Consider the following 25,907-nt stretch of genomic DNA (forward strand, 5'->3'; position numbering starts at 1 on the left):
GTACTGTAATGAGTAATTCTCCGTCGCTACAGAAATGCACACCAAAATTTGTGCGTACAGTTGGTTATCGGACCAAATATTAGGCGTACAGTAAGAAAACTGGAAATATTGTATATATTTTCGGATAGATATATGGAAAACTACTCTTGTATATTGTTTTGTTATCAAAAATAAACATGTTGGGACTTAAACTAATCGAGTATATCGTTTTAAAACTACTGATACATTATTCGTTTGCATGTGTATATCAGGTTGACGGTTGAATTTGCAGTAACAAATACCCCAATAACTTCCTCAATACTATAACATTTAGTATTTTATTTTGACGATCATGCACAATTAGAAGTTCTGATCATCATGCACAATGCTATTCTTCTAGAAATTACAATAGACAACAAATATTTGGGGGAAAAAACATGCTCATACCCACTTTCGTTTTCGTATTCGTCGGTCATTAGTCCGTATCGCATGATTTCACCTCGCTTCGTGTTTCAGTAAAAATTTGTAAATGTTACATTGCTCAATTTTAAACATTAAAACTATCTTTACTTTGTCACTCAAAACTTATTTTTTTCAACAAACAAGAACAATATTAGAAAATCATGATTGTTTAGGACGTATGCACACATTTAATGGACTATTATTGCTTTTTGCATGAATTTGTAAAATGTTCTACTATACGTAAAAAACTAAATTTTTGCACAAAAGTTTTGTTGCATCTGTATGTGTGTCACATTGGTAAAAATATATAGAGATTTAATCCTTTCTATTTCAGGTTGTAAATTTTTTTATTTACTTTACTTTATTTTTCAAATTAATTTGATAAACACGACAGCCTTTTTTTTATATCACACACTCAGTCCCAACGTTGGTTAATAAAACATTTGCTCGGACACACTGACTGCATGCACGGCTCTTAAAAAAGGCCGTGCTGCATGTTTAATAATTTCAATAGCATCGTCTGACCGTGACACTTCATAATTTAGTAGTCGTTAGCCTATTAAAACAAAGTGCTTGATTTTGAAATAATCATTTTGTGTTTATGAATTGAGTATTTATTATACTTATAGATATGTAGAATCAATATTATATTCCTTTTGCCTTTGCTGCAAACTTAAGGCTGTGTAGGTATGTGTTCATTTTTATCATTAGTTTTCGCGATCGCGTGAGCTGTCAAAATTTTTGTTGTGAAGTTTTTAGAAAAGTGTTTAAATAGTTAAAGCTGTCCCTTGGACACCATAGCATTAGGTGTAAGAGAAATGGTCACAGTTTCGTGTATAGATAAATGAGTATCATATACACGTTTATATTTTTTCTTGTAGAAGCTGGATAATAATGCTTAAGTGGTTAGTTTCCGGATAGCGCCAGTTTCGTCTACTCAATACCACACTCTATTTCAACTTAGTTAAAACCGTTATAATATTCTTTCCTGGACAGTATCAGTTTAAATTCTCTACTGGCATGCAAACAGTTCCCGTACAAAAAAATCGCAGTTGGTTAAAAATTATTTTTCATCACTCTCACTCACCAAAAAATTGAATGTTACACGCCAATTAAAACCGTTATAATATTCTTTCCTGGACAGTATCAGTTTAAATTCTCTACTGGTCACACAAATTTTGGAATTTCCATTATGTTCTAAACATAGAATAACCGAATAACCCTTAGTTATGAGGCCTGATATGGGATACCGAAATTATCCATTATTTTGTAAGAACAGAAGTAGTTCCAGTACATAAAATATAACCCATTATAATTATATGTACAGTGTTGTTATATCAGACCTATTTTTCATTTATAATTGTTGGAGAGACCATATTCCCAGAGGTAAATAGATGTAATTCTGGAAATGGAGCATAGACTAAATGCTGGTATCTATTACCCGGTACTGTTAACCAAATTCACATGCAATGGCGTGCTTGTATGCATGATAATTGACTTATTAAAACCATAAAACAATTTAATATAGTAATATAGTAAACCTTCTGATAATTAAACAGGTTTTCAATACATTGCCCATTAAGACTTATCTGTACTCAGGTGGTATTAGTGAAAAACCCTTTAACAGGCGTCATATGTAAGTTGTTAGTATGTTTGCGCGTCCACACAAGGACAGAATCCCCCAACAAAGTCACTTTTTGATAACACACAGGTGATAGTTATTTAAAATGAAAACTTTTTAAACATATTGCTGAACTGACACTTAGATTTTGTCTTGTTCATACAACTGCTTGATTTTATATCATTTTTTAAAGAATTTAAGTAAAAATCTAGCATTTAAACGAAAGATATAGGTACTGCTACTGTACGAAAACTGCTAGCATGCCAGTATAAATGTGATATTTTCCAAACTACACATTTCTAAACTTAAGGGTTAGACACATTGGTATCATTTGTATGTAAAAATAAACAGTTCTTGAATTAATTTATAAGTTAAGCAGTGTGTGTCAATTGTGATTGGAAGATTGTTTGTTGATTTGTTTTCCCATGTATGCCTACCCATCCATTTTAAGTAACACCAGGGTGTCATAACCAGAAACTGCAATGGTACTGATTGTCAGGAAGTTGTAAGAAAGTCTGAATTTGAACCCATGATCTCTAGGTAAGAAGTCTGATGCTGTGCACCACATTTCCTCAAAATAATGTCACCAATCTAGTATATATAGACTATTTATATATTTGTCCAATCATTCTTTTGTGATTATAATTTTATATTTTGTTATTGAAGGTAAAATGGGGGCAGAAAGCAGTATTTTAGAAGACTGTCAGTGGGAAGATGGAACGACAGATGGTGTCTGGACGTTGACCCATGGGAAACTTTCTGATGACTCTGAGATTAGTCAGTTTTCACTGAAGAAGCAAGACAAAAATCTTCAAGATATTCTCAGAAAGTATATCAAGGTAGGTTATGCAATGGCAGTATACAGGGCTTTCATAATCATAACAAAAATCTGATTCTTGATATTAAAACCTTTCACCATGATGATTTGAATTTAATTTATGGTAATGATTGAAACCATTCATCATACAGTGCTGGTTATAATGATTTCAAAGTTGGTACGTATCTTTTGAAAAATATATCATAACTTTAGAATCCGGGGATACTCTTTTTTCAACTGTCTGTCAGAAGTTGACTGAAATATTGTTGAATTGAAAGTAAATAAAAACAAAAACAAAGTCTTAAATGATTTTATTTGTAAATTAAAATTTATTGTCAGAGCCACATAGATGTGTATTAGATACTCCATGTACTGTTGGTGCACATTTTATTCCTTTCTTTCCATGTCATTACTACTGATATGATGAATAGACCTTGGCAAACTTGTATATTATTTTGATGAGAAGACTAGTTGTATATGAAGCTGATCTTCTTCCTTCTTGAATTTTGTCATATACAATACATCAGTGTTAATGGTAGATGTCTAGTTTTTATTGGTTCATTTTAACTTAAGACATTCTAAAATTGTTGCTTATTTTATCTTAATATATCATGAATACATCAACAAGATGTTCAGATAAAAGTGTTTGTATCCTATTGATACATGCTGAGATTTTACTCTATTGTATAGTGGCTGATTTGGTACGCTTTTGTGCGTCTAGTTGGCGCTAGTGACAACACAACAATGCGCTAAAGGGTGCATTGTAAGACTTTAGTCTTTTAGCCCTGTCGCTAACTACAACACGTCAAAGTGCCAAACCGCAAGGTGATCACTGTCGTCCTGTCTCTAGTAAAGCACGCCTAACGGCGCGTTGTTGTCTGGCACAATGTCACCCTGTCGCTTGGCTTATAAGCCAATCCTTTGATTTGAACTGAGCGACAATGTGACATGGGGACAACACGCAGCATGACAACACGGGGTTTGGCGTGCATCGTAAGCGACAGGACAACAAGATGAAAGTACAACCACGCGCCATTTGGCGCGTTCTCGTGTTGTCGCTAGCGCAACTGGATGCACAAAAGCGTAGCAAATCAGCCACCATACCATTGAGCAGTTTGTGTTTTTACTTTTCCAACAGAATCTCAAAATTATACGCCATCCTTCGGTCTTGACTTACGTATGTTCCCAAGAAGGAGCAAATGGACCAGAACTTATTACAGAAAAAGCTATACCTTTAGAGACAGTATTACCAAACCTGTCATCATCTGAAATTTGTGCTGGACTACACACAATACTTGAAGCTCTACAGTTTCTACATGAAAAGGTTTGTATGATATCCTAGCCTTGAAATTAAAAAACTTTTTGTCAGAGATCAGTCTCGAATATTTTGTCTTGAACAATAGAGTGAGAAAATGACCTGAAATTTTGTACACAACTTATATGTATAGACCTGCAACAAATGGAACTTTAATCTTGAAAAAAATTTATTTCAAGTCCTATCATGTCAAAAAAATCTCAGTGGAGTCCCTTTATAAAGAATCATGTAAAGTGTAATGGTTTGGGAATCATGAAGAGTAAAGTGTAATGTTTAAATAATTTAAATTTAAGAATACTGTAGTGGAATAAGATATGGCGGTGGTGGTGTTGGTAGTTTTCACTCCGGATCACTTAATTAAGCCACATTGCATTTACATGTACCAGGGCACAGTTCAGCCACCACATCATTCCTGGGCAGGCTGTCAAGCAGTTTACCAGTATTAGTTGCCTTCACCTTCACAAGGAACTGATTACTTCTGTTCACGCTAGAGCAGAGGTACTGTGCAAATAACTGTAGAAAGGATTTCATGATCAATCACAACAAATAAGATATAATTGTTTTCCTTGTTATTACAGGTCGGTGCTAGCCATAATAACATAATTGTTTGCCTTGTTGTTACAGGTCGGTGCTAGCCATAATAACATAATTGTTTGCCTTGTTATTACAGGTCGGTGCTAGCAATAATAACATAATTGTTCGCCTTTTTATTATAGGACTGTGCTAGCCATAATAACATAATTGTTTGCCTTGTTATTACAGGACTGTGCTAGCCATAATAACATAATTGTTTGCCTTGTTATTACAGGACTGTGCTAGCCATAATAACATAATTGTTCGCCTTGTTATTACAGGACTGTGCTAGCCATAATAACATAATTGTTCGCCTTGTTATTACAGGACTGTGCTAGCCATAATAACATAATTGTTTTCCTTGTTATAACAGGTTGGTGCTAGCCATAATAACATAATTATTTGCCTCGTTATTACAGGTCGGTGCTAGCCATAATAACATAATTGTTTGCCTCGTTATTACAGGTCGGTGCTAGCCATAATAACATAATTGCTTGCCTCGTTATTACAGGTCGGTGCTAACCATAATAACATAATTGCTTGCCTCGTTATTACAGGTCGGTGCTAGCCATAATAACATAATTGCTTGCCTTGTTATTACAGGTCGGTGCTAGCCATAATAACATAATTGTTTACCTTGTTATTACAGGTTGGTGCTAGCCATAATAACATAATTGTTTGCCTTGTTATTACAGGTCGGTGCTAGCCATAATAACACAATTGTTTGCCTTGTTATTACAGGTCGGTGCTAGCCATAATAACATAATTGTTTGCCTTGTTATTACAGGTCGGTGCTAGCCGTAATAACATAATTGTTTGCTTTGTTATTACAGGGCGGTGCTAGCCGTAATAACATAATTGTTTGCCTTGTTATTACAGGGCGGTGCTAGCCATAATAACATAATTGTTTGCCTTGTTATTACAGGTCGGTGCTAGCCATAATAACATAATTGTTTGCCTTGTTATTACAGGTCGGTGCTAGCCATAATAACACAATTGTTTGCCTTGTTATTACAGGTCGGTGCTAGCCATAGTAACATAATTGTTTGCCTTGTTATTACAGGTCGGTGCTAGCCATAGTAACATAATTGTTTGCCTTGTTATTACAGGTCGGTGCTAGCCAAAATAACATAATTGTTTGCCTTGTTATGACAGGTCGGTGCTAGCCATAATAACATAATTTTTTGCCTTGTTATTACAGGTTGGTGCTAGCCATAATAACATAATTGTTTGCCTTGTTATTACAGGTCAGTGCTAGCCATAATAACATAATTGTTTGCCTTGTTATTACAGGTTGGTGCTAGCCATAATAACCTCCATCTAGGTGCTATATATGTAACGGTAGATGGAAGCTGGAGACTTGGTGCGTTACAACATCTGTGTAAATTTTCAGAAGCAACACCAGCATTTCTTGAAGGTAACAAAGCCTACAGGGATGAGTGTACTGTAACACCCGAGGAAAAGGTAATATGTTATGTGACTTGTTTATGATACAGTCACGCATGATTTCCCGTCCATGTGAAGTTAGCTTTAAGTTTCATATGCACAATCATTTAATTTCTGTTAAATAATGCTAGGCTATAAATAAGAACAGCTTCAAGTTTCACATACCTGTGCCGATTTTGCGACTTCGAAAAGGCTCACATAATATAACTTTTATTCAACTCGTTCAATAAATTCAGTATTGAACTTACACTCATTCAATATCCTCTATTTATTTAATTTCTGATTAATAAGGCTCGACTGTGAATGAAGATGACAGTTAAATTATGATTGGTTTCTAATTGCATTCAATGAAAGTAAGAACTATATAATCTCTGATTTGGTAAATTGTTCAAAGTATAAGACATGATAAAAGCTGTTCAAGAATACAATAATTATTATACATCATCTGACCTCAAACTAAGGCCACTTATGCCCTGAAAATGATTTTTATTTCTCATAATAATTTATTTTTTGTACTTTTTTTAAATTTTATAATTTCGAAAAAGTTACTCATTATGCTTCCAATTACCTGAACTGTCTTCTTGTGTTGCTTTTTTTGGCAATTAGTACATTTATAAAAAATTAGAGTGATTTAGTATTTTGTATGGAAGTAAAATTAAGAGCTGTCATCATAGAGAGGATATTGATGTATCGTTGATATTTTTCTGTCGATCAATAATTGATACACATTTGAAAAAATCTTTACATAATTGACACATTTCATAGCAGTGATGACAAAAAATAGTTAGGAAAAAAATCAAATCATGCAAAGGACATTTATAAACAGGACACAACATCTTTGTATGAACAGAACATTATTTACTGAAATCATTTAAACAGGTATAAAAGTGAATTATATACCGTATAAGTACTTTTGCTGCGGGAACTTTATTTCTGCTATTTCTTTCACTATGTCTACATGTATGTCGGAATATGTCAACTACCTGTATTGTATAATTATATTACCATGTACCGTTATCAGCTTTTGTAGATGGGAATTTTTCCTTATGTATCCATTATGAATAAAATATTAGAAAAAAAGTAACTTAACTTGTTTTTTTTTGTTTAAAAAATATCATGATTGTATCGGTTAATTTTGTAAAAATATTTAAATTAAAAAGCAGAAATAAAAAAACATCAATGCGAGAATGATGACACTGCAGAATTAAGATACGCAGAAATTTAAAACCCCTTATTTTAACCAAAATCGCAGAATATTAAGACCGCAGAAATAAGTACTTATACGGTACTAGAAAATAGGAGTATATATCAATATACTGGTGTTTCACCGATATTTGTCATCCGATATTGATGTATCATCAACATGCTTTGCAATGAATCAATGACAGCTCTAGTAAAAATATTACTTTGTTTACATTTTGCTACTTTATGACATATTATTTCACATTGGGCACTACTTTCTTCAGGTCACAAGCTTCTAACATGCTCTAAAACCATTATTTTTAAGGTATAAAATCATGTTTGACCTTTCTAAAGAAGTAAATATGCATTCATTTCTGAGGCATTATGTGCCTTTAAAGGATCGGTATCAAAATCAGGATCAAAAATCAAATATTCGTCCATTATTTATCAATTCGTGCTGTGCTATATTAACAAGGTGTTATTTTAGGAAGGGAAAGTGTGTACTGAATCCACAGTTGGCCATGCCAGGGATGTGTATACCTTTGCTGTTATGACAGAATCTCTACTTGAAGGCATGCATGATTTAGGTACTGTATTTTGTTTTTAACATTGCTTTTACTTTATTGTCGTGTTTTTTTTGCATTTAAGAAAAAAAAATACTTGCAATTTTCCATTTAAGGCCAAATATGCACCAAAAATGTTTTTTTTTATTATTCAGAACCTTTTTATTTATGATGTCTTTGAAATGTTACTCATTGGCCAATTAACTGAACCATTGACTTTTGTTTCTGTTTTGGCAATTAGAATAGTTATAGTTTGTAGATGTCAAAATACAGTCTATAAATTCCTACCGATCATTTTCTCTCTATATCTTTAATGTATTAATCTTCTTTTGCTCAACGCGACCAATGACCGCTAATTTGTCAGCTAATTGAGATCAAACTTTTCATTTAACGACCACTAATTGTGTTTTAAGAGAACCCCGCCTCGTAATGTAACAAGACAAAATATATAAATGTGTGAAAAACTCTATTTCCCAAACCGTTTTAGCGTATGCAAATGAAGTTTAGTATATGCATGATGTGATTTATCCAATAATATCGATAAAACAATGCAACAGTCCGTCCCAACTGAGATGGTGTATACGCTTTGCTGTTGATAATTAGACTGCATTGAATTTACCTTGAACTTCAGCAATTAAATTAATCGCTACAATTAGATGTAGATTATTTCAAATGAAAAATGCACAACAGAAAAAAACTTCACTTAAGGTTTTCATGTAGGAGACGCGGAAATTCAACGGAGAAGTTTACGAACTCTGGAAAAATGTCAAACATTTATGTAATTGATCAAAACTGTATTGTCAATGAATGTCAGAAAGTTATTTTTTTACATTAGCACCCATTTAGATTATCGGACCGTTCTAATTATTAAACATTTATATAAATTAAGTTGAAAACATAAACATTCCCACTACAAAAGAAAGATGTCATGTATAAATTTTGACTTTTTATCATGCTTTGCCTTAATAAGAGACCGTTTCATTAAGTGACCATTTTGGGTGTTTCCCTTGCGCGGTCACTAAATACACATTAGACTGTACTACTTTGTTGAATTTATTTTGCTTCTTTTATGACAAATAATTTCTCATTTAGCAGTACTGTATTCAAATACAGAATATAGAACAGTCCATTTGAATTTTAACAAGAAAATACATGCACAAAAAATGAGCTGTCAACAGTGTTGGACCTGTCCTGGTCAGACTGTGCGGACTGGCCGTGCTCTAAACCTATCATTGTTGTTCCAAGCAGGTTATATAATGATATATTGACATTTTGGCATATACATAGTTAGAGAATAAGCTATAATATAAACACTGGATGGTTGCAAACGTTTTGCTATAATCCATGTTCTTTTTGGGGATTAGGCTAGTAAGCCAAAACCAAGAAAGAAGGAGGCATACTAGCTCGAACTACACCAGACTTTATGGTTTTAACATGAATATGTCTTATTTCCAGTGTTAGTTATATACCTGTATATCATATTTTCATTCATTTTGTCTGATGTTTCTTAGCCAGTTATGCCAAAAAATAAAGATTTATAAGTCTATCACTTGCTTTGTGGTTTTAACTTGATTGAGTTTAAATGGTAATATATTCTTATGCTGAACTTAATTCCGACATTGTGAATATATGTGAGATTTCAATGTTAAAGGGGCTGCACTTGGGGTCTAAAAAGGCCTAAAATTATGAAGTAAAAAAAAATCAAATTCTTACAATGATCAACTTGGACACTTAAATCTGTAAAAAAAAAAAGTATATGATAATAAAAAATATGTTCAAAATAAAATCAAACAACAATATTTTGTTTGATTCTTTGCCAAATTTGTGTTAAAAGTGTATACATGTTTTTCATTTTTGAGTCATTTTACACACTTAAAATAAACAGTTAGAGCTGAACAAAGGTTATTATTGGTCCAGACCTCCATCAAATGGGACAAAAACTTCAAAAAATAATTCCAGTCCTGTTATGCCCAAAAACTTCAGTGAGGGGAGTCCCTTTAAGATGCCGGTGATGTATACATGGTATAGTTATAACACATATATGATTGTGTATTTTTATTTTATTGTAGGGGATTTAACGAAGAGTTTTGAGCAAAGAATACAAGAGGAATGTCTGCATAAAAACCCTAAACACAGACCTTCTGTATCCTCGTTACTTACTGATAGGATTTTTAAGTGAGTGCATTTATAATAATTTTGTTATTTTTCAATTTTTATCATAATGGTTTTTAAAATCCGTTGAAATATTAAACTGCTTTTTAATGTAAAGGTATAGAATATAATTTTTGGTATTTTTTCACAAATTTATCTGGCACAGGCAGGAAAAATAAAACAAGAATTTACCGGCCAACAATTTCACAGGTCGTGCTCAGAAGTGGGGGAAAAAAGAATTTTTAAGGATGGCCAATTTGTATTAAACTATAATTTTAAACTATTAATTATTTGTATAAACTAACATTTTATCTGCGTTTTGGGTTTTTCAAATTGTTCAACTGTTAGACATATATAATTTATGGTTACCTTTTGATTTTTAGCTCACCTGAGCACGAAGTGCTCAAAGGTGAGCTTTTGTCATCACTCTGCGTGCGTCGTGCGTCGTGCGTCCTTCAAAAAATGGCGTCAAACTTTTCAAACAACATCTCCTCCTAAACTACATGGCCAATTGCAACCAAACTTTACAGAAATGATCCTTAGGTGGACCCCTTTCAAAGTTGTTCAAAAATTTAAATTCCATTAAAAACTCTGGTTGCCATGGCAACCAATAAGAAAAACTTAAAAAATCTTCTTCTAAAAAACCGTAAGAGCTAGAGCTTAGATATTTGGCATGAAACATCTTCTAATGAGTGCCTACCAAGTTTGTTCAAATCAAAGCCCTAGGGTCAAAATTGGCCCCGCCCCAGGGGGTCATTGATTTTCCCTATATGCATATAGTAAAAACTTAAAAAATCTTCTTTTAAAGAACTCAAAGAGCTAGAGCTAAGATATTTAGCATGAAACATGTTCTAATAGGTGTCTACCAAGTTTGTTCAAATAAAAGCCCTGGGGTCAAAATTGGCTCCCCCGGGGGTCATTGATTTTCCTTATATGTGTATAGCAAAAACTTAAAAAATCTTCTTTAAAAAAACCCAAATAGCTGGAGTTTAGCTATTAAGCATGAAACATCTTCTAGTGAGTGTCTACAAAGTTTGTTCAAATCAAAGCCCTGGGGTCAAAATTGGCCCCGCCCCGGGGGTCATTGATTTTCCTTTATTAATATATGACTGTGTATAGCAAAAACTTAAAAATCTTCTTTGAAAAAACCCAGATAGCTAGTGTTTAGATATAAAGCATGAAACATCTTCTAGTGAGTGTCTACCAAGTTTGTTCAAATAAAAGCCCTAGGGTCAAAATTGGCCCCGCCCCGGGGGGTCATTGATTTTCCCTATATGCATATAGTTAAAAACTTAAAAAATCTTCTTTTAAAGAACCCAAAGAGTAGAGCTAAGATATTTAGCATGAAACATGTTCTCATGGGTGTCTACCAAGTTTGTTCAAATAAAAGCCCTGGGGTCAAAATTGGCCCCGCCCCGGGGTCATTCATTAGCATGACTTTTTTTTTTTAGATATATACATATTATATATATACACATATATATATATATAATGTATATATATATATATATATATATATATATATATATATATATATATATATATATATATATATATATATATATATATATATATATATATATATACATATATATATATACATATTATGTATATATATATATATATATATGTATGTATATATATATATATATACATGCATACATATACAACCAAGTTTGTTCAAATAAAAGCCCTGGGGTTAAAAACTGGCCCGCTCCAGGGGCCTATATACAGGTGAGCGACTTTGGGCCATCATGGCCCTCTTGTTTTAGGTGTTCATCATTTGCTTACTTTTTTTAAGAGAACTTGACTATATTTTTTTTGTAAAGCTGTGTCTTTAAATTTTATTATTTAATTATCTGTTTATTTATTTTTTTTGCAGCACAACTTTTTTGGAGATTTCCCTGTTTTTGAAGAACATAACGCTGAAAAGTGAGGCAGAAAGGAAATCATTTTTCAAGTAAGATTCTGCTTTGTAAAATTTCTACACAAGTTTATTATAAAGAATTATCAATTTTATGTAGTATTTAAGTATTAAATTCAGGAGTAAATGCTCGGTGGTGGTAAAAATAGTGGTGGTAAAAAGTGGTATGAAAGTGTGGTAAAATAGTGCTGAAAGTGGTGACAAATATAGTGGTCATTAATAAAGTGGCAAAAAATATCTGGAAAAAAAATTGTGGTGACAGTGGTGGAAATAGTAATGATGAAAGTGAAGTTGTAATAAAAATAGTGGAAGTGGGGAAATTGATGGTGAAATAAGATATGAATGTGGTGGTAAATATAGATGTAAAGTTGTAAAATAGTGGTGAAAAGAGGTGATAATTTTTTTTTGTGAAAGTGGTAGTGAAATAGTGGTGAAATATCATTTTGTAACAAAGTATTTGGCTCTATTCCACACCCCCCACACCCAACTCTGTGGAGTTCCTTTAAAGGAAGTAATTGACATATATTTATGATTTATGTAGTTCTTTTTTGTCTGTGCGTGTTTCAGAAATCTGTTGCAAATGTTACACAGTCTACCGAAAGAATTGGTAGCACGTAGACTGGTACCGGGGCTACTTTCTAGATTTGTGTTCATGGACCAGACTGCTGTGAAATATGTTTTACCCAGTCTACTCACCCCTCAGAGAGGTAAAATAATGTTAATTATGTTAAAGCAGCATGCCTCCAGATTAATGCTAATTTTCATGAAAAATTTAAAAATGTATTTAAAAGTAAAATAATGTGAAGTAAAAAAAGAAAGTAACTTACACATTGCAAACAGCACTTACAATTCACGTTAATTACCAAAAGAGGTCAAAATATACATAAATACCTCTTGCAGCCTTAGTAACGCAGTAGAATTATAGTGATTGATACTGCAAAATTAGTCATTAATCGCACATAACATGTAGATAATTAATTAAAAATTGAATATTTTTACTATTCTTAAGATCTTAATACATTTTTTCTAAAGATCGAATTTCTTGAAATAATTTGGCTCATCTGGAGGCGTGCAGCTTCAAGGTGTTTAAAGCTATATATCTGCTTCAAAAATTATTGTTTGAATTTTAAAAAAAGAATACTTCCAAAATGCTTGTATGAAATAAACATGGTAGATAATAGCCTTAAAAAAGCGAATGGTGCATGCACAAAACCATAGCTAAACAGATAAAAACCCTACAATACAGTAGCAAAAAATATTTTGTTCTGAAACATTTTATACTGTTTACATACAATATTCATGTGTGCTAAATAACAGAGACATTCTATGTTACAACTTTTTTTGGAATCAACCATATAATAATGGAACCTATATAATTTTACTGTTGATAAATTTTATAAAAAAATTTTCATAAGACATAGATTTAAACACTTTAATAATAATGTAAATAATATTTTAATTTTTTAGGTTGGGTATTAATTCTTACCAACACTGTAACGGTCTTAATCTAGATTTACTCATAAAAAAGAGCTTGGGTGCCCTTCCATGCATTATTTTAGGCATGAGCCCACATATTTCACATACACTAAAATTGTAAAGATGAATACAAATAGTAAAGATATACACTCTGAATTTAATTGAAATTCCTATTTTCGTTTCGATATAAGTTAAAGTGACATTATGCTCATTCGAGGGTATACAGTGAGTGAACAGGTGAAAGTCAGAATAAGTTTATATAGAGCCATGATTCCTTTTAATTCAGTAATTTTCTTCATATAAACAAAAAATAAATCCCGGATCAAAACGGAATTTCTGTTCATATCAATTAGAACTTACCTGAAACGTTTAGTTTATAAAAAGAGTGGGGCAGTCTTTTTATATTTTAGGCAGATTTTAAATTTTATCCTAAACATTTTACAAAATAAACTGTTGGTCAAACACCATTTTAACAGTCAATCTTTTGAAATAAAAAGTCTATTCAGCTCAACTTGATTATGAAAATATGAGCATAATGTCACTTTAAATGGGTGATATTTTTTTTGGTCATTTTCACAAAGTGTTCAAATTCTTGATGTAATTTACTGTCAGTAAAACGTTTTTTTTAGCTTTGGATGACATAAAAAAAGTATTTTGAACACCATAAGAAGTATATTCTTTTAAACCTGATCTGGTTACTCTAACAATATATTATTAACTGTTGTAATTGCAGGTGGTAATACACAGCATGGGGCAATTCAACCGTTGTTGTCGGACGATCTCTTTAAGCAGTATGTTGTGCCAAAATTGGTGAAGATTTTAGCTGTTCATGATTGTCATATCCACATACTTCTACTACAGTATTTCCCGAAGTTTGTTCATCTGATAGACATGGAAGACCTCGAGTTTGAAGTCTTTCCTCAGGTACTCCTATTTACATGTACGCACTCGCATCTCATGGTATATTTTATAATAACTTACAGCACTCTGGTGGCAACTGCTTGTACCCATGCAACCAGTGCATGACCCAAGATCAAATTAATTGAACAGGCACCTGAGTAGAACCAACGTCGTTCCGTAAGCTAGCTTGATAGCTTCCTCACATGAAAGAATCCAAAGTCCCTGTCGGGGATTCGAACCCATAGCGGTGAGGGGCAAGTGGTTTGAAGTCAACAACCTTAACCACTCGGCCACGGACGTCCCTTAAAATCTTTGAAAATAAGGGCTACTTCTGTTATAGTGCTTAAATGTTTGAAGATGCCATCCTATACAGTGATTCTTTGCATTCATTTAATCACTGCAAAATTTCAGTCATGCATTTTTTCCGATTTTTATTAAAACATCGCTGAAATTCCCAATTCCATGGGTATGGGTCATGTCCCCATAATCTTGGAAAGAAATCCTGATACAACTTTGAATGGTATGAGTAGAGCTGCTGTCTTAGTAGATTGAGCTGTATGTGTATATATTTGATACAAAGTTATACAGATCATAGTCTTATTTAATATTGATAACCTTCAATTTTCTATTATATTTTACAATAAATTTCTATTATATTTTACAATAATCTATTTGAATATGTTTTATGTGGAAAGTAGCATACAAATTTGGGTTAGAAATTCATAAAAAAAAGGAAATCCCTTGAAAGCAGCTGAAAACATCAACAAATATGTGAAAATAGCAGGCTCAGTCCTGCAAGTCTATTTATGACAGACAAGAACAGTGCAATAATTCTCATGCCCTATATACTTTTAGCAATACTTAATCTTTGATATTAAAAGTACTGGTAATGATCCCAAGGGACCCGGAGAATATAACAACATTTATTATATACTTATATAATTATGAAATATTAAGAAATATTGATGAAATAAGGTGCATATTTTTACTTTCTGTATTTTCACTGTGAAAATTTATTTTTCACTGCATTGAAACATATTTTCCATATTTTCACTAGTCTCTTGTTGGACTACTTTCTTCTAAATTCAGCCAATAAACGAAATTTAAAGGAAATTCTTCCTATGTATAAGGTTAAAATAGAGAAAAAGTATGTAATAAACAAAAAATACAAGTTTTTTTTTAATATCAATACAGGATTTATTTTCATCTTGTGGTATGAAAATTATTTTATATTTCACTCATGGATACTGCCACTCGTGAAATACTTGCATACCACTCGATGAAAATAAATCCTATTTTTATAGAAGAAAATTCACTGAGATGGGGCAATTCACTCAGCACTTTTATATCTGCTTTTGTGAATGCAAACGTTCTGCAAAGGTGATAACAAAAAGTTGAAAATCGCAGACTCAGTTTAAAAGGTTATTCTGAGTAGTGAGTATAATATATTAGAATTTATTAGATGTTAGCCATAAGAAATAATTTGTTGATATTCCAGATACTACTTGGATTGAGAGATAGCAGCGAGCAAATAGCAGCACTTAGTTTACACGCCCTCGCAGAAATGGTTCCTATTCTAGGCCGAGAGATTGTCATAGGTGGGAAATCAAAGACATTTTTCAAAGAAAGGCAACCTAAGGTATTCTCTTTTTTACATTGCATTACACTTATAAGATAAGCTTCCATTACATGTAAATATGTTTAAAAAAAAAATTATATATTATAGGAAGAGCTTTAGTAATCTTTGGGTGGCGGCATGGCCGAGTAGTAAACGCTTCCGACTAGTTATCTTAAGATCGCTAGCCGCATGGGTTCAAACCCTGACAGGAGCAAGTCGTTGTTTCCTTGAGCAAGAAACTTTACACTCATTGCTCAGTACTGGTTGGTTCCAGGAACAGGTGCTTTCATCATTTGCAACAAAATCTAAATGTAAACCATAATTCAAGTATTTTTAAAGTTACCATCTTGAAACTTAAAATATTTGGTTATCTTGACAAGTTGCAGTTATTTTAGACAAGGGACGTCATTCTGAAAGGTATATTATTTGGAGTTGTGGCCCATTTTTACTCAAAAGTTTTTTTTGTGAAAAGTGGTAAAAGATGAGTTTCAACAACTTCATATCTTGGAGGCTCTTATTAAAGTTGTACTCTTATTTAAAACAACTTAAGAAGAATAGAAATCAAATGCCATAATTTATGAGGATTTTTGTCAGAGTTCTTCCACCTTAACCATTGTTTAATTTAATGGTCTATGTTCCTTTGCTATGTTTCAGGGGCATGGCAACTTTTTAAACTCTCCGTTAAACAATCAGCAGTTAAATAGTGGGAAAATGAAACTGATTGACTTGGTGAAACACAGGTACATGTACATTAATTTTTGTGCTTCAAACCTCATGTATGTAAGTGTACGATTTTTACTCAGGTCCCAAAGCTTAAAAACAAAATAAAATCAGATTTCTCTATTTTTGGACAGATCATCTGGCGTACTTTGAACAAGAAATATGCGAAATATGATATTAAAGAAATGTTCTCAAGTAATTATTTTCACATGATTCTTAGCACCACTTGAGTAAAGAGTAAAAAGCGTTTTTGGATCATTTTGGGCAATAAAAATGATAATCCTTAAAAAAATTTAGTCAGGGAGTGATCAGCTAGGTCACAGGTCAGTGGTTTCTACTCGGGGTACCTGCTGAGTTCTTCCTCCATCTATAAAGCATGTAAATTTTTAATTCATTTTAAAATAAAATATTTTATGACAGTCACCATCAATCTTGATGTATGCTGTTTCAATTTTTCATCTTGATATACCCAAAATTGATAATGGACACTTTCAAAAAAATGGAAGCTGGACAAGTCCTTTTAAGAAATTTATTAAGAGTGATGAAGCTGTTTAAATTTATTCAATAGCTTTGTAACTCTCATCTCTGTATATTACAAACCAGTCCCACAAAGGTCAATAAAGAGGATTCAGCAGAAAAGAGGAAAGAAAAAGAATTAAAGAGGGAAGAGTGGAGAAGGAAAAGGGAAGAAAAGAAAGCATTAAAGGAGAAGAGAAAAGGTATCTACATGTATCTGATGATACTGGTGTAAAAAATCAAAATTTCTAGGGGTAGTACAGTGAGGATTTTATGACCCCTGGGCAAAACTCAAAATAGATTTTTGCTAGACTAGTCTAAGAATAGGGACAGCTGTTGTATTCACCAGTGTGTTTGGGAAGTACTTTAGTTAAGCTTTTGCGTGCCAGAGTTTTTTTTTTACAAATTGACACCGATAGTCAGCGTCTTCCCCTCGGAAAATAGCCAAGTTTTTTCCCCATTATTAAGATGTTGTACTGCAAATAATAATACTTTGCATGATGATAAAGTATTTAAGGAAAACCAGATATTGTTGTGATTCTCTACTATGTAGTTTAGTATACAGTATGTATAACAGTATTTTCTGTTTACATTTTAATTTTCCCCCAAATTGACTTTTTTCATATATTTTTCCCCTCCTTACCAGCGTCCAGCGTCTTCCCCTTTTCCTAAAAAAAAACCCCTGCATGCAAGTTAGTATCTCAAAACTACTGAGGTCATGTGCCCTATGTTACAGGCAGCTTGTGTTGCTGTAAGAAGTCTGTTTATTGGAATATAAATAAAATAGATACACACGGATTCTTGGTATACATGTATTTGGTAAAGTAGGTAGCCACTGGTATTTATTAAAGTAAATTAGATTTAGTAAAGTAGGTAGCCACAGGTAATTATTCAAGGAATATTTAAAAATGGGTTGGTGCTTGAATTCAATCAAGGAAAACTTGGTAAGTTTAATATACTGTTAATAAGTGGACAGTTTCTAATACCGGTATTATGTTTGCTTGTATTATAAAAATTGTTAGTACATGTTTATAGAAACTTTTTAACAACAGCAGTATTTTCTTGGTTAGATAGCTGTTTTCAATATACAAGGTACTGAAATTTTAAAAGAATATAACTAAAATACTGTAATAGTTTTTGTTGATTTGCAAATGTGTATACGATCCCTTAAACTGCTTTATTTTAGAAACATGTATAGACGTCAATGAAAGTGCTGTACCAGTTTTGATGTCTGAGAAGGTATCTGAAATAGTTGATAATTTACAATCTGAAGACACGCTACCTACCACTGAAGATGAGACAGATTTTACTACTATACCAGATACCCATGTTAAACATTCCATAAACAATGATTTCTCAAAGACAAATAGTGTAGAGGATGTGACTGGTGATTGGTCAGACTGGAGTGATGAGGCGGGCCATTCTGATAATAGTGAAGCAATAGGGGAGGAGCTATCAATAGAGGAGGGGCTTACTAAAGAGGAGGGGTTAAAAACCACCAGTACCTCCTCCCCATCATCCAATCAGGACCATTCAATTCCTCGATCTACAGGACATGCAATGAAAATAGGGACAAAGAAACATAAGGAAACAAATAGTGTAAATGATAAAAAGTTGAATGATATAGAGTTATCAGAAGAATTTAAGAACATCAACTTGTCTTCTAAAAGAACTGTTCATTCAAACAATAAAAAGGAACTTGGTTCAGAATTCGATATCAAGAATCTCGAAGTGAAGGTATCCAGTGAGAAAAGTGACCCATTCGATTTTTTCTCGGACATGTCTCCAAAAATAGAAATTAAAAAGACAAAATTACTTGAAGAATTGACAAGTGATAAATTAGAAAGCAGTTTCCAGTCAAAAGAAGTGCACAATAAGTTCAGTCTAGATGTACAGGATGCCAATGCTGGTGTAAGTAGATTTGTTTTTTTTACCCCTGAATCATTTCTCTTTAAATCACGAATTATTATTCACTATAGAGGTAATGTTCAGTGTAAATAATACTATTTACCTTTTATTGTGAACAGCTGTATTTGTATAAGGCTATTCTGTTGGCTGCTAAAATTAAATGTCAGTGCAGTTGTGCCTTGCCTCATTAATTTTTTATCAAAATCAGTTGACTTGAAAACTAATTCAATCTGATTAGATTCAGATCCTAAATAACGCTACGCATTAGGATCTGACATTCACCCATAGGTAGTCACCTTCTCGTGGTCTTTGAAACAAGCAATCATTGGCGAGCTTTCATTATTTTGAAAGCAAATTTTAACCCTAAGAAAACCAAAACTGAGTATGTAAATTTCATGATTTCGAGAACAAAAGGGAAAACACATGGTCTTTGAGTACATTATTTTCTTTGTGACAGTCATAAACCTATTAAATTATGCTTCTGACTTCAGTAATTCATAGAGTAATTAAAAGTGATTTCCTTAATTGGCAATTCCTTAATATTGTTTGGGTAGTTTAGGTTCACAAATTTTTTTATTATATCATTGACTGATTGAGGTAATGGTTTGAAGCTTGACCAAAAACATATACTGGGATTATTTTGGTGAATAGATTTGAATATTTTGTAACTAACAGTACAGTACGCTCAGCGCGACTTTTTCAAAACCCGCGTGACCCCGCGAATGAGGTTTACCGCGGACGAAAATTTGCTCAGAAAATTTTCACCACCGCGGACATAAATCGGCAGCTGAAACCGTTTCCCCCGCGGAACGCAGTGGTAAATTGCGGAGGAACGCGGCGGTCAAACACCGGTCAACGCGGTGGAAACCTGAAATTGTAAAAATTAATTACTGTATTTAAACATCATTATACGTACGTACATGTACTGTACATATACATGTAACTATATGTAACTATATGTAAACTTTTTTTGTGTTCTTTCTTTTTTGTTGTAATAAAGGTACATGTACAAATGCAATGATTTTCTTGTTCTTCTTCTTGTTATTGTGTTGGGTAATGTATAATATGTATTCGACATCAAGATAAATCATTGTCGTCGCAACTTCATGGTAGTGAGAAACTTGAAGTCAAATAATGAATAATAATAAACAACAACAAAAACACTGGTACAGCTGTAATTATTTTTATTTCAAATTCCGTTCAAATAATTTAACGTATAATAACATTTAAGGAAACGATTGTGGTCAATTTTCAAGTCATTGTGCAAAAAAAGATGACGTTAAACAATAATAAAACGTCTATTATTTTTGGAGGTTAATTAATACTGACCAACTGACCATGGCGTTCCCCCGCGGGAAACGGGTGACTGATTTTATCGATAAATGAAGAACGGTCGTCAGAATTTTGTCCGCGGTGGAAACAACTGAACACCGGGGATCGCGGGGAAATTAGGCTTCTCATCGCGGACGAGCCCCCGCGTTTGTCCGCGATAGAAAAAAATCGTCCGCGGTGGTATCGCGGAAAAAGCAAAAACCGCGGTGAGCGTACTGTATGTGAGAGTTATATTTCATGTTAAACTGTTATTTTCAGGATAGTGATGATGGTGGTGGCTGGGGAGATGATGATGATTGGTAACCTGGGATGTGCAATTCTCTTCAACGATAAATTATATCTTAGATTTCTAGATAACTTATAACTTTATCTGAAAAAAAAAAATATTTGAAACATATTTTTAATTATAGTTACAACAGTTACCGTATTTGTCGTTGAAAGGAGGCAAACTTTGTAAACTTGTAATTTTGATATAATCGAACAATATTCAATATTGACTGATTCAATGGGGTTCATTATCATTAAACATGCATGGGTCAAAAAACCATACCACACAAGGGGTGTTTAGAAGGACATATATGGTATTTGTTTATTTCTAGATTGTCTAATATTATAATAAAAGCTACAGCTTCGGAACAATAGTGAAGATGTATGGTTACCAGTGTTAGAAGTAAAAAAATATGATCTACTAAAATGATGTTAGAATTTATTTTACATGACTGTTAAGGGTACCTCTTGCTCCAAGTGCAATGAATATTCTGTAAAATGTATATATATCCTAATATAAATTAATATCTCTTTAGATTTGATGGACAAGATTGGGTTATTTGATATTTATTCTCCACAAAGCCTTTCAGTGACAAGTTTGGGTTATTTTTTACTTATTTCCAGCAAAGTTTTTCAAGGGCAATTTTGTTTATATGATATTTATTCTCCACAAAAGCCTTCAATTTCAAGTTTGGTTTTTTTTAATCATTTCCAGAAAGGCCTTTCAAGGACAAGTTAGGGTTAGAGCTCTACTTGATATTTATTCTCCACCAAGACCTGTCAAATCTGTATGTCCTTTTCTAGTCAAAATAATATTTAAGAATACTTAATTATAAATTTGTTTAAAAGAGTCTTTTTTAAATGTTTTATATACATGCACAACAAATAACAAATGTTCCATGAATCCATCTTTGTGAAAACAAGTGATAAACATTTGTCGCCAGTATAGAGCCAGGCCAGCCAGTCTGCACATTTACACTTGATACTGCATTAATTTCAATTGCTTGAAATTAATCAATTAACATTTTTACCCCCGCTACAAATCTTATATGGACTTGGCCATCTTACAATCTGGACAAGACTATTCAAGCCTTTTTAGTCCCCTACCGGTTTACCGGAGGGGACTTTAGGTTTACCCTCCGTCCGTCTGTCCGTCCGTCTGTCTGTCAGTCCGTCCACAAAAGTGGATCCCGCGATAACTTACTGAAAATATTTTTATGAAACTTGGTATATGGATAGATGGCAGTATGGAGATTATGCACGTCTTTTTCTTTTCTTCCTATGTTGAAAATTCTGGTTGCTATGGCAACAAATAGGCTAAAAAATATGGCAAATTTTACACATAAACTGGATCCAGTGATAAAGCAAAAAGTACTGGAAATATTTTTATGAAACTTGACATATGGGTAGATGGCAGTCTTGGAATTATGCACGTCTTTTTCTTTTCTTCTTATGTTGAAAATTCTGGTTGCTATGACAACAAATAGGCTGAAAATATGGCAAATTTTACACATAAACTGGATCCAGTGATAAAGCAAAAAGTACTGGAAATATTTTTATGAAACTTGACATGGGTAGATGGCAGTCTTGAGATTATGCACGTCTTTTTCTTTTCTTCCTATGTTGAAAATTCTGGTTGCTATGGCAACACATAGACTGAAAATATGGCAAATTTACACATAAACTGAATCCAGTGATAACTCAAAAAGTACTGGAAATATTTTTATGAAACTTGACATATGGGTAGATAGCAGTGTTGAGATTATGCATGTCTTATCTGTTCTTCCTATTTTGAAAAAATATCGGTTGCCTTGGCAACAAATAGGCTTAAAACATGGCAAATATAACAATATTTGTGATTAGTCAAAAAGAGCTGAAAATTTTTATGAAATTGCATCTTTTATTCAAGAGTTATCTCCTCTTTAAGAATTCTGCTTTTAAAATGTTATATTTTGGTAACAGGGATGTTTCAAATATTAACTTTAGAGTGTCCTTCAGTCCGTCTGTCTGTCTGTTCATAAAAACTGTTTCCTGTGATCACTTTTAAAGAACTTTTCCAACAAGTTTACTTAAAATAGAGAAAAATTGAAACATAAGTGAATGGCCAATGGCCCTTCAGAATGTTGATGGGTTCTAACCGGTAGGGGACTTATGGATTGCTTGCAATACTATGATAATTGCTTGTTCCCCTATCCCACGGGTCCAAAAAGGGTCCCATTCCCCATCATAATTATGTTTTTTTTCCCAATCCAAAAAAATGTTCCCAATCTAGAAGTCAATTATTTGAAAGAAGAAGCACTGCATTTTCAATTTTGGTGTCACTAAATAGTGTTACTGAATATATTCATGTTTTGTGAATAAAAACAGGATTTTTATACCCCCGCACAACGAAGTTGTAAGGGGGGTATACTGGAATAAGCTTGTCCGTCCAGCCGTCGCCCCGTCTGGCCGTGCGGCCGTCCGTCGGTTTTTCCTTGTCAGCCCAATAACTTAAGATTCCTTTGACCCACAGTCTTCATATTTGGTATTAAGATTGGTCATTAATAGTAGATGATCCCTTTTGATCTTGAGGTTGCTGGGTCAAAGGTCAAGGTCACAGGGGCCTTGACTTCTAAAAGTTTGTCCGCCCAATAACTAAAGGTTCCATTGACCCACAGTCTTCATATTTGGTATTAAGATTGGTCATTAATAGTAGATGATCCCTTTTGATTTTGAGGTTGCTGGGTCAAAGGTTAAGGTCACAGGGGCCTTGACTTCAAAAAGCTTGTCCGCCCAATAACTTAAAATTCCTTTGACCTACAGTCTTCATATTTGGTATTAAGATTGGTCATGAAAAGTAGATGATCCCTATAGATTTTGAGGTCACTGGGTCAAAGGTCAAGGTCACAGGGGCCTTGACTTCAAAAAGCTTGTCTGCCCAATAACTTAAGATTCCTGTGACCCACAGTCTTCATATTTGGCATGGAGGTTAGTCATGATTAGTAGATGACCCCTATTGATTTTGAGGTCACCAGGTCAAAGTCACAGGGGCCTTGACTTCAAAAAGCTTGTCCGCCCAATAACTTAAGATTCCTTTGACCCACAGTCTTCATATTTGGCATGGAGGTTAGTCATGATTAGTAGATGACCCCTATTAACTTTGAGGTCACCAGGTCAAAGGTCAAGGTCACAGGGGCCTTGACTTCAAAAAGCTTGTCCGCCCAATTACTTTAGATTCCTTTGGCCCACAGTCTTCATGTTTGGCATGGAGGTTAGTCATAATTAGTAGATGACCCCTATTGACTTTGAGGTCACCTGGTCAAAGGTCAAGGTCACAGGGGCCTTGACTTCAAAAAGTTTGTCCGCCCAATTACTTAAGATTCCTTTGACCCACAGTCTTCATGTTTGGCATGGAGGTTAGTCATGATTAGTGGATGACCCCTATTGACTTTGAGGTCACCAGGTCAAAGGTCAAGGTCACGGGGGCCTTGACTTCAAAAAGCTTGTCCGCCCAATTACTTAAGATTCCTTTGACCCACAGTCTTCATGTTTGGCATGGAGGTTAGTCATGATTAGTAGATGACCCCTATTGACTTTGAGGTCACCAGGTCACTTTGACTTCAATAAGTTTGTCTGCCCAATAACTTTAGATTCCTTTGACCCACAGTCTTCATATTTGGCATGGAGGTTAGTCATGATTAATAGGTGACCCCTTTTGATTTTTAGGTCACTTGGTCAAAGGTCAAGGTCACAGGGGCCTTGACTAAGAAAGATTGTCCACCCATTTTCTTAAGATTCCTTTGACCCATAGTCTTCGTATTTGGCATGGATGTTGATCATGACCATAAGGTGACCCCTATTGATTTTGAGGTCACTGGGTAAAAGGTCAAGGTCACAGGGACCTTGACAAAAAAATCTTTTCCCCTCAATTGCTTAAGAATGCCTGTCCGCAGTGTATTGTTTTTGACATTTTCACATTTGAAGCAGGTAGAATGCATAACTTAGCAATGCACTGGCTTAGTAACCTCAGATTTGGCAGGGAGGTTGTCCTTGACCTCTAAATGGCCACTGTTGATTCTGTTAAAGTGGTATGCGGGGGTATTCACGCCATGACAGTGACAGTTCTAGTTAATTGATAACAGTTTTACATTTGTACACACTTTAGCCTGTCCTCGTACATTGTGTATTTTTGATATTACAGAAAAAGCTGAACAGTTTAAGTAAGATTTATTTAGATTTATTTTAACAATTGTAACACCTTCAGTGCTAGCATATTTTCCCAAATTGGCAAATTTCACGATAACCCTTTTCCCAAATTGGAAAATTTTACGACACAAATTCCGCAATTTTACCATGTGGCGTGTTCCCAAAATAGAGGAAAAAAGGCCTGCTATTCTATATTTTCATTGGGAAATTTCAAAATATGTACTGACTTGAATGGCAAACAGTTTTAGATTTAGGATGATCAGACAGGACAGATGTGCCAGCTGATCTTGGTCTGCTTTTGTTGCATTAAGGTAGAATAAGTTGCCATATGTAGGTTGGAGATAAAAATAGTATTGAACTGTTGCAAATCCATAAAAAAAGGCATTACATGAAATCAAAGTAAAGTATAGGTAAAATGTTATGTGGAACTTGTAACCTACAGTACCCACATTTAGAGATGTCCGTGTTACAGTGCTATTACTGTTGATACTTAAAGTGCCATTGGATTAATCTCATCCAATTCATTTATTGATCTACACAATCTACACATCACATCTGTCTTTGAAAATTCTCCCCTCCCCTCCCCCCACTCCCACATTCATAATTCTCTCCCCCCCCCATCATAGTGCTCAGAGGGATGGGGGGGATACAGGACAAAAATTAGGGGTTTGATAGTAATTATACATGTTAAATTGATAATATAAAGCATTCATTGTTAACAATGTTTTTTTTTTAAATCAAGTTACTAAATCATATGAACTGATTTTTGTACATGTATGTTCAATTTTTTTTCTCAAATTTTAGAAATATTTACGCTCTGGTGACCATGATTCAAAGCCTATATTATATTTTTGCAGTGAAAATATTATGTTTGTATTGTACTATATTTTTTACTTGTTTAGACTTGTTTGAAAAAAAAAATCCAAAATATAAAAATTTATTTGATCCTTAA

General features: G+C 33.6%; 1 protein-coding gene across 6 annotated transcripts; it reads left to right on the top strand.

The window, feature by feature from the left end:
- Nucleotides 1-978: 978 nt before the first annotated feature.
- On the top strand, nucleotides 979-25,907 carry LOC132737293 (protein-associating with the carboxyl-terminal domain of ezrin-like). Of its 6 annotated transcripts, none has more exons than XM_060724555.1 (14): nucleotides 979-1,128; nucleotides 2,729-2,901; nucleotides 4,018-4,203; nucleotides 6,061-6,231; nucleotides 7,883-7,982; nucleotides 10,028-10,133; nucleotides 11,992-12,069; nucleotides 12,601-12,740; nucleotides 14,243-14,433; nucleotides 15,908-16,048; nucleotides 16,682-16,767; nucleotides 17,351-17,466; nucleotides 18,450-19,174; nucleotides 20,762-25,907. In XM_060724555.1, exons 2-14 carry the CDS (start codon nucleotides 2,734-2,736, stop codon nucleotides 20,804-20,806), a joined length of 2,253 nt encoding a protein of 750 aa, XP_060580538.1. In that variant the 5' UTR covers nucleotides 979-1,128; nucleotides 2,729-2,733; the 3' UTR covers nucleotides 20,807-25,907. The 6 variants fall into 6 exon arrangements, with proteins under 6 accessions (XP_060580538.1, XP_060580537.1, XP_060580541.1 ...); XM_060724554.1 differs by lacking the exon at nucleotides 979-1,128 and adding an exon at nucleotides 1,149-1,346; XM_060724558.1 differs by lacking the exon at nucleotides 979-1,128 and adding an exon at nucleotides 1,149-1,346 and having other exon boundaries at nucleotides 18,462-19,174.

Source organism: Ruditapes philippinarum, unplaced genomic scaffold (genome assembly GCF_026571515.1).
Source record: "Ruditapes philippinarum isolate M1 unplaced genomic scaffold, ASM2657151v2 ctg5661_1_1_1_1, whole genome shotgun sequence".
Classification (NCBI taxonomy): Eukaryota; Metazoa; Mollusca; class Bivalvia; order Venerida; family Veneridae; genus Ruditapes; species Ruditapes philippinarum.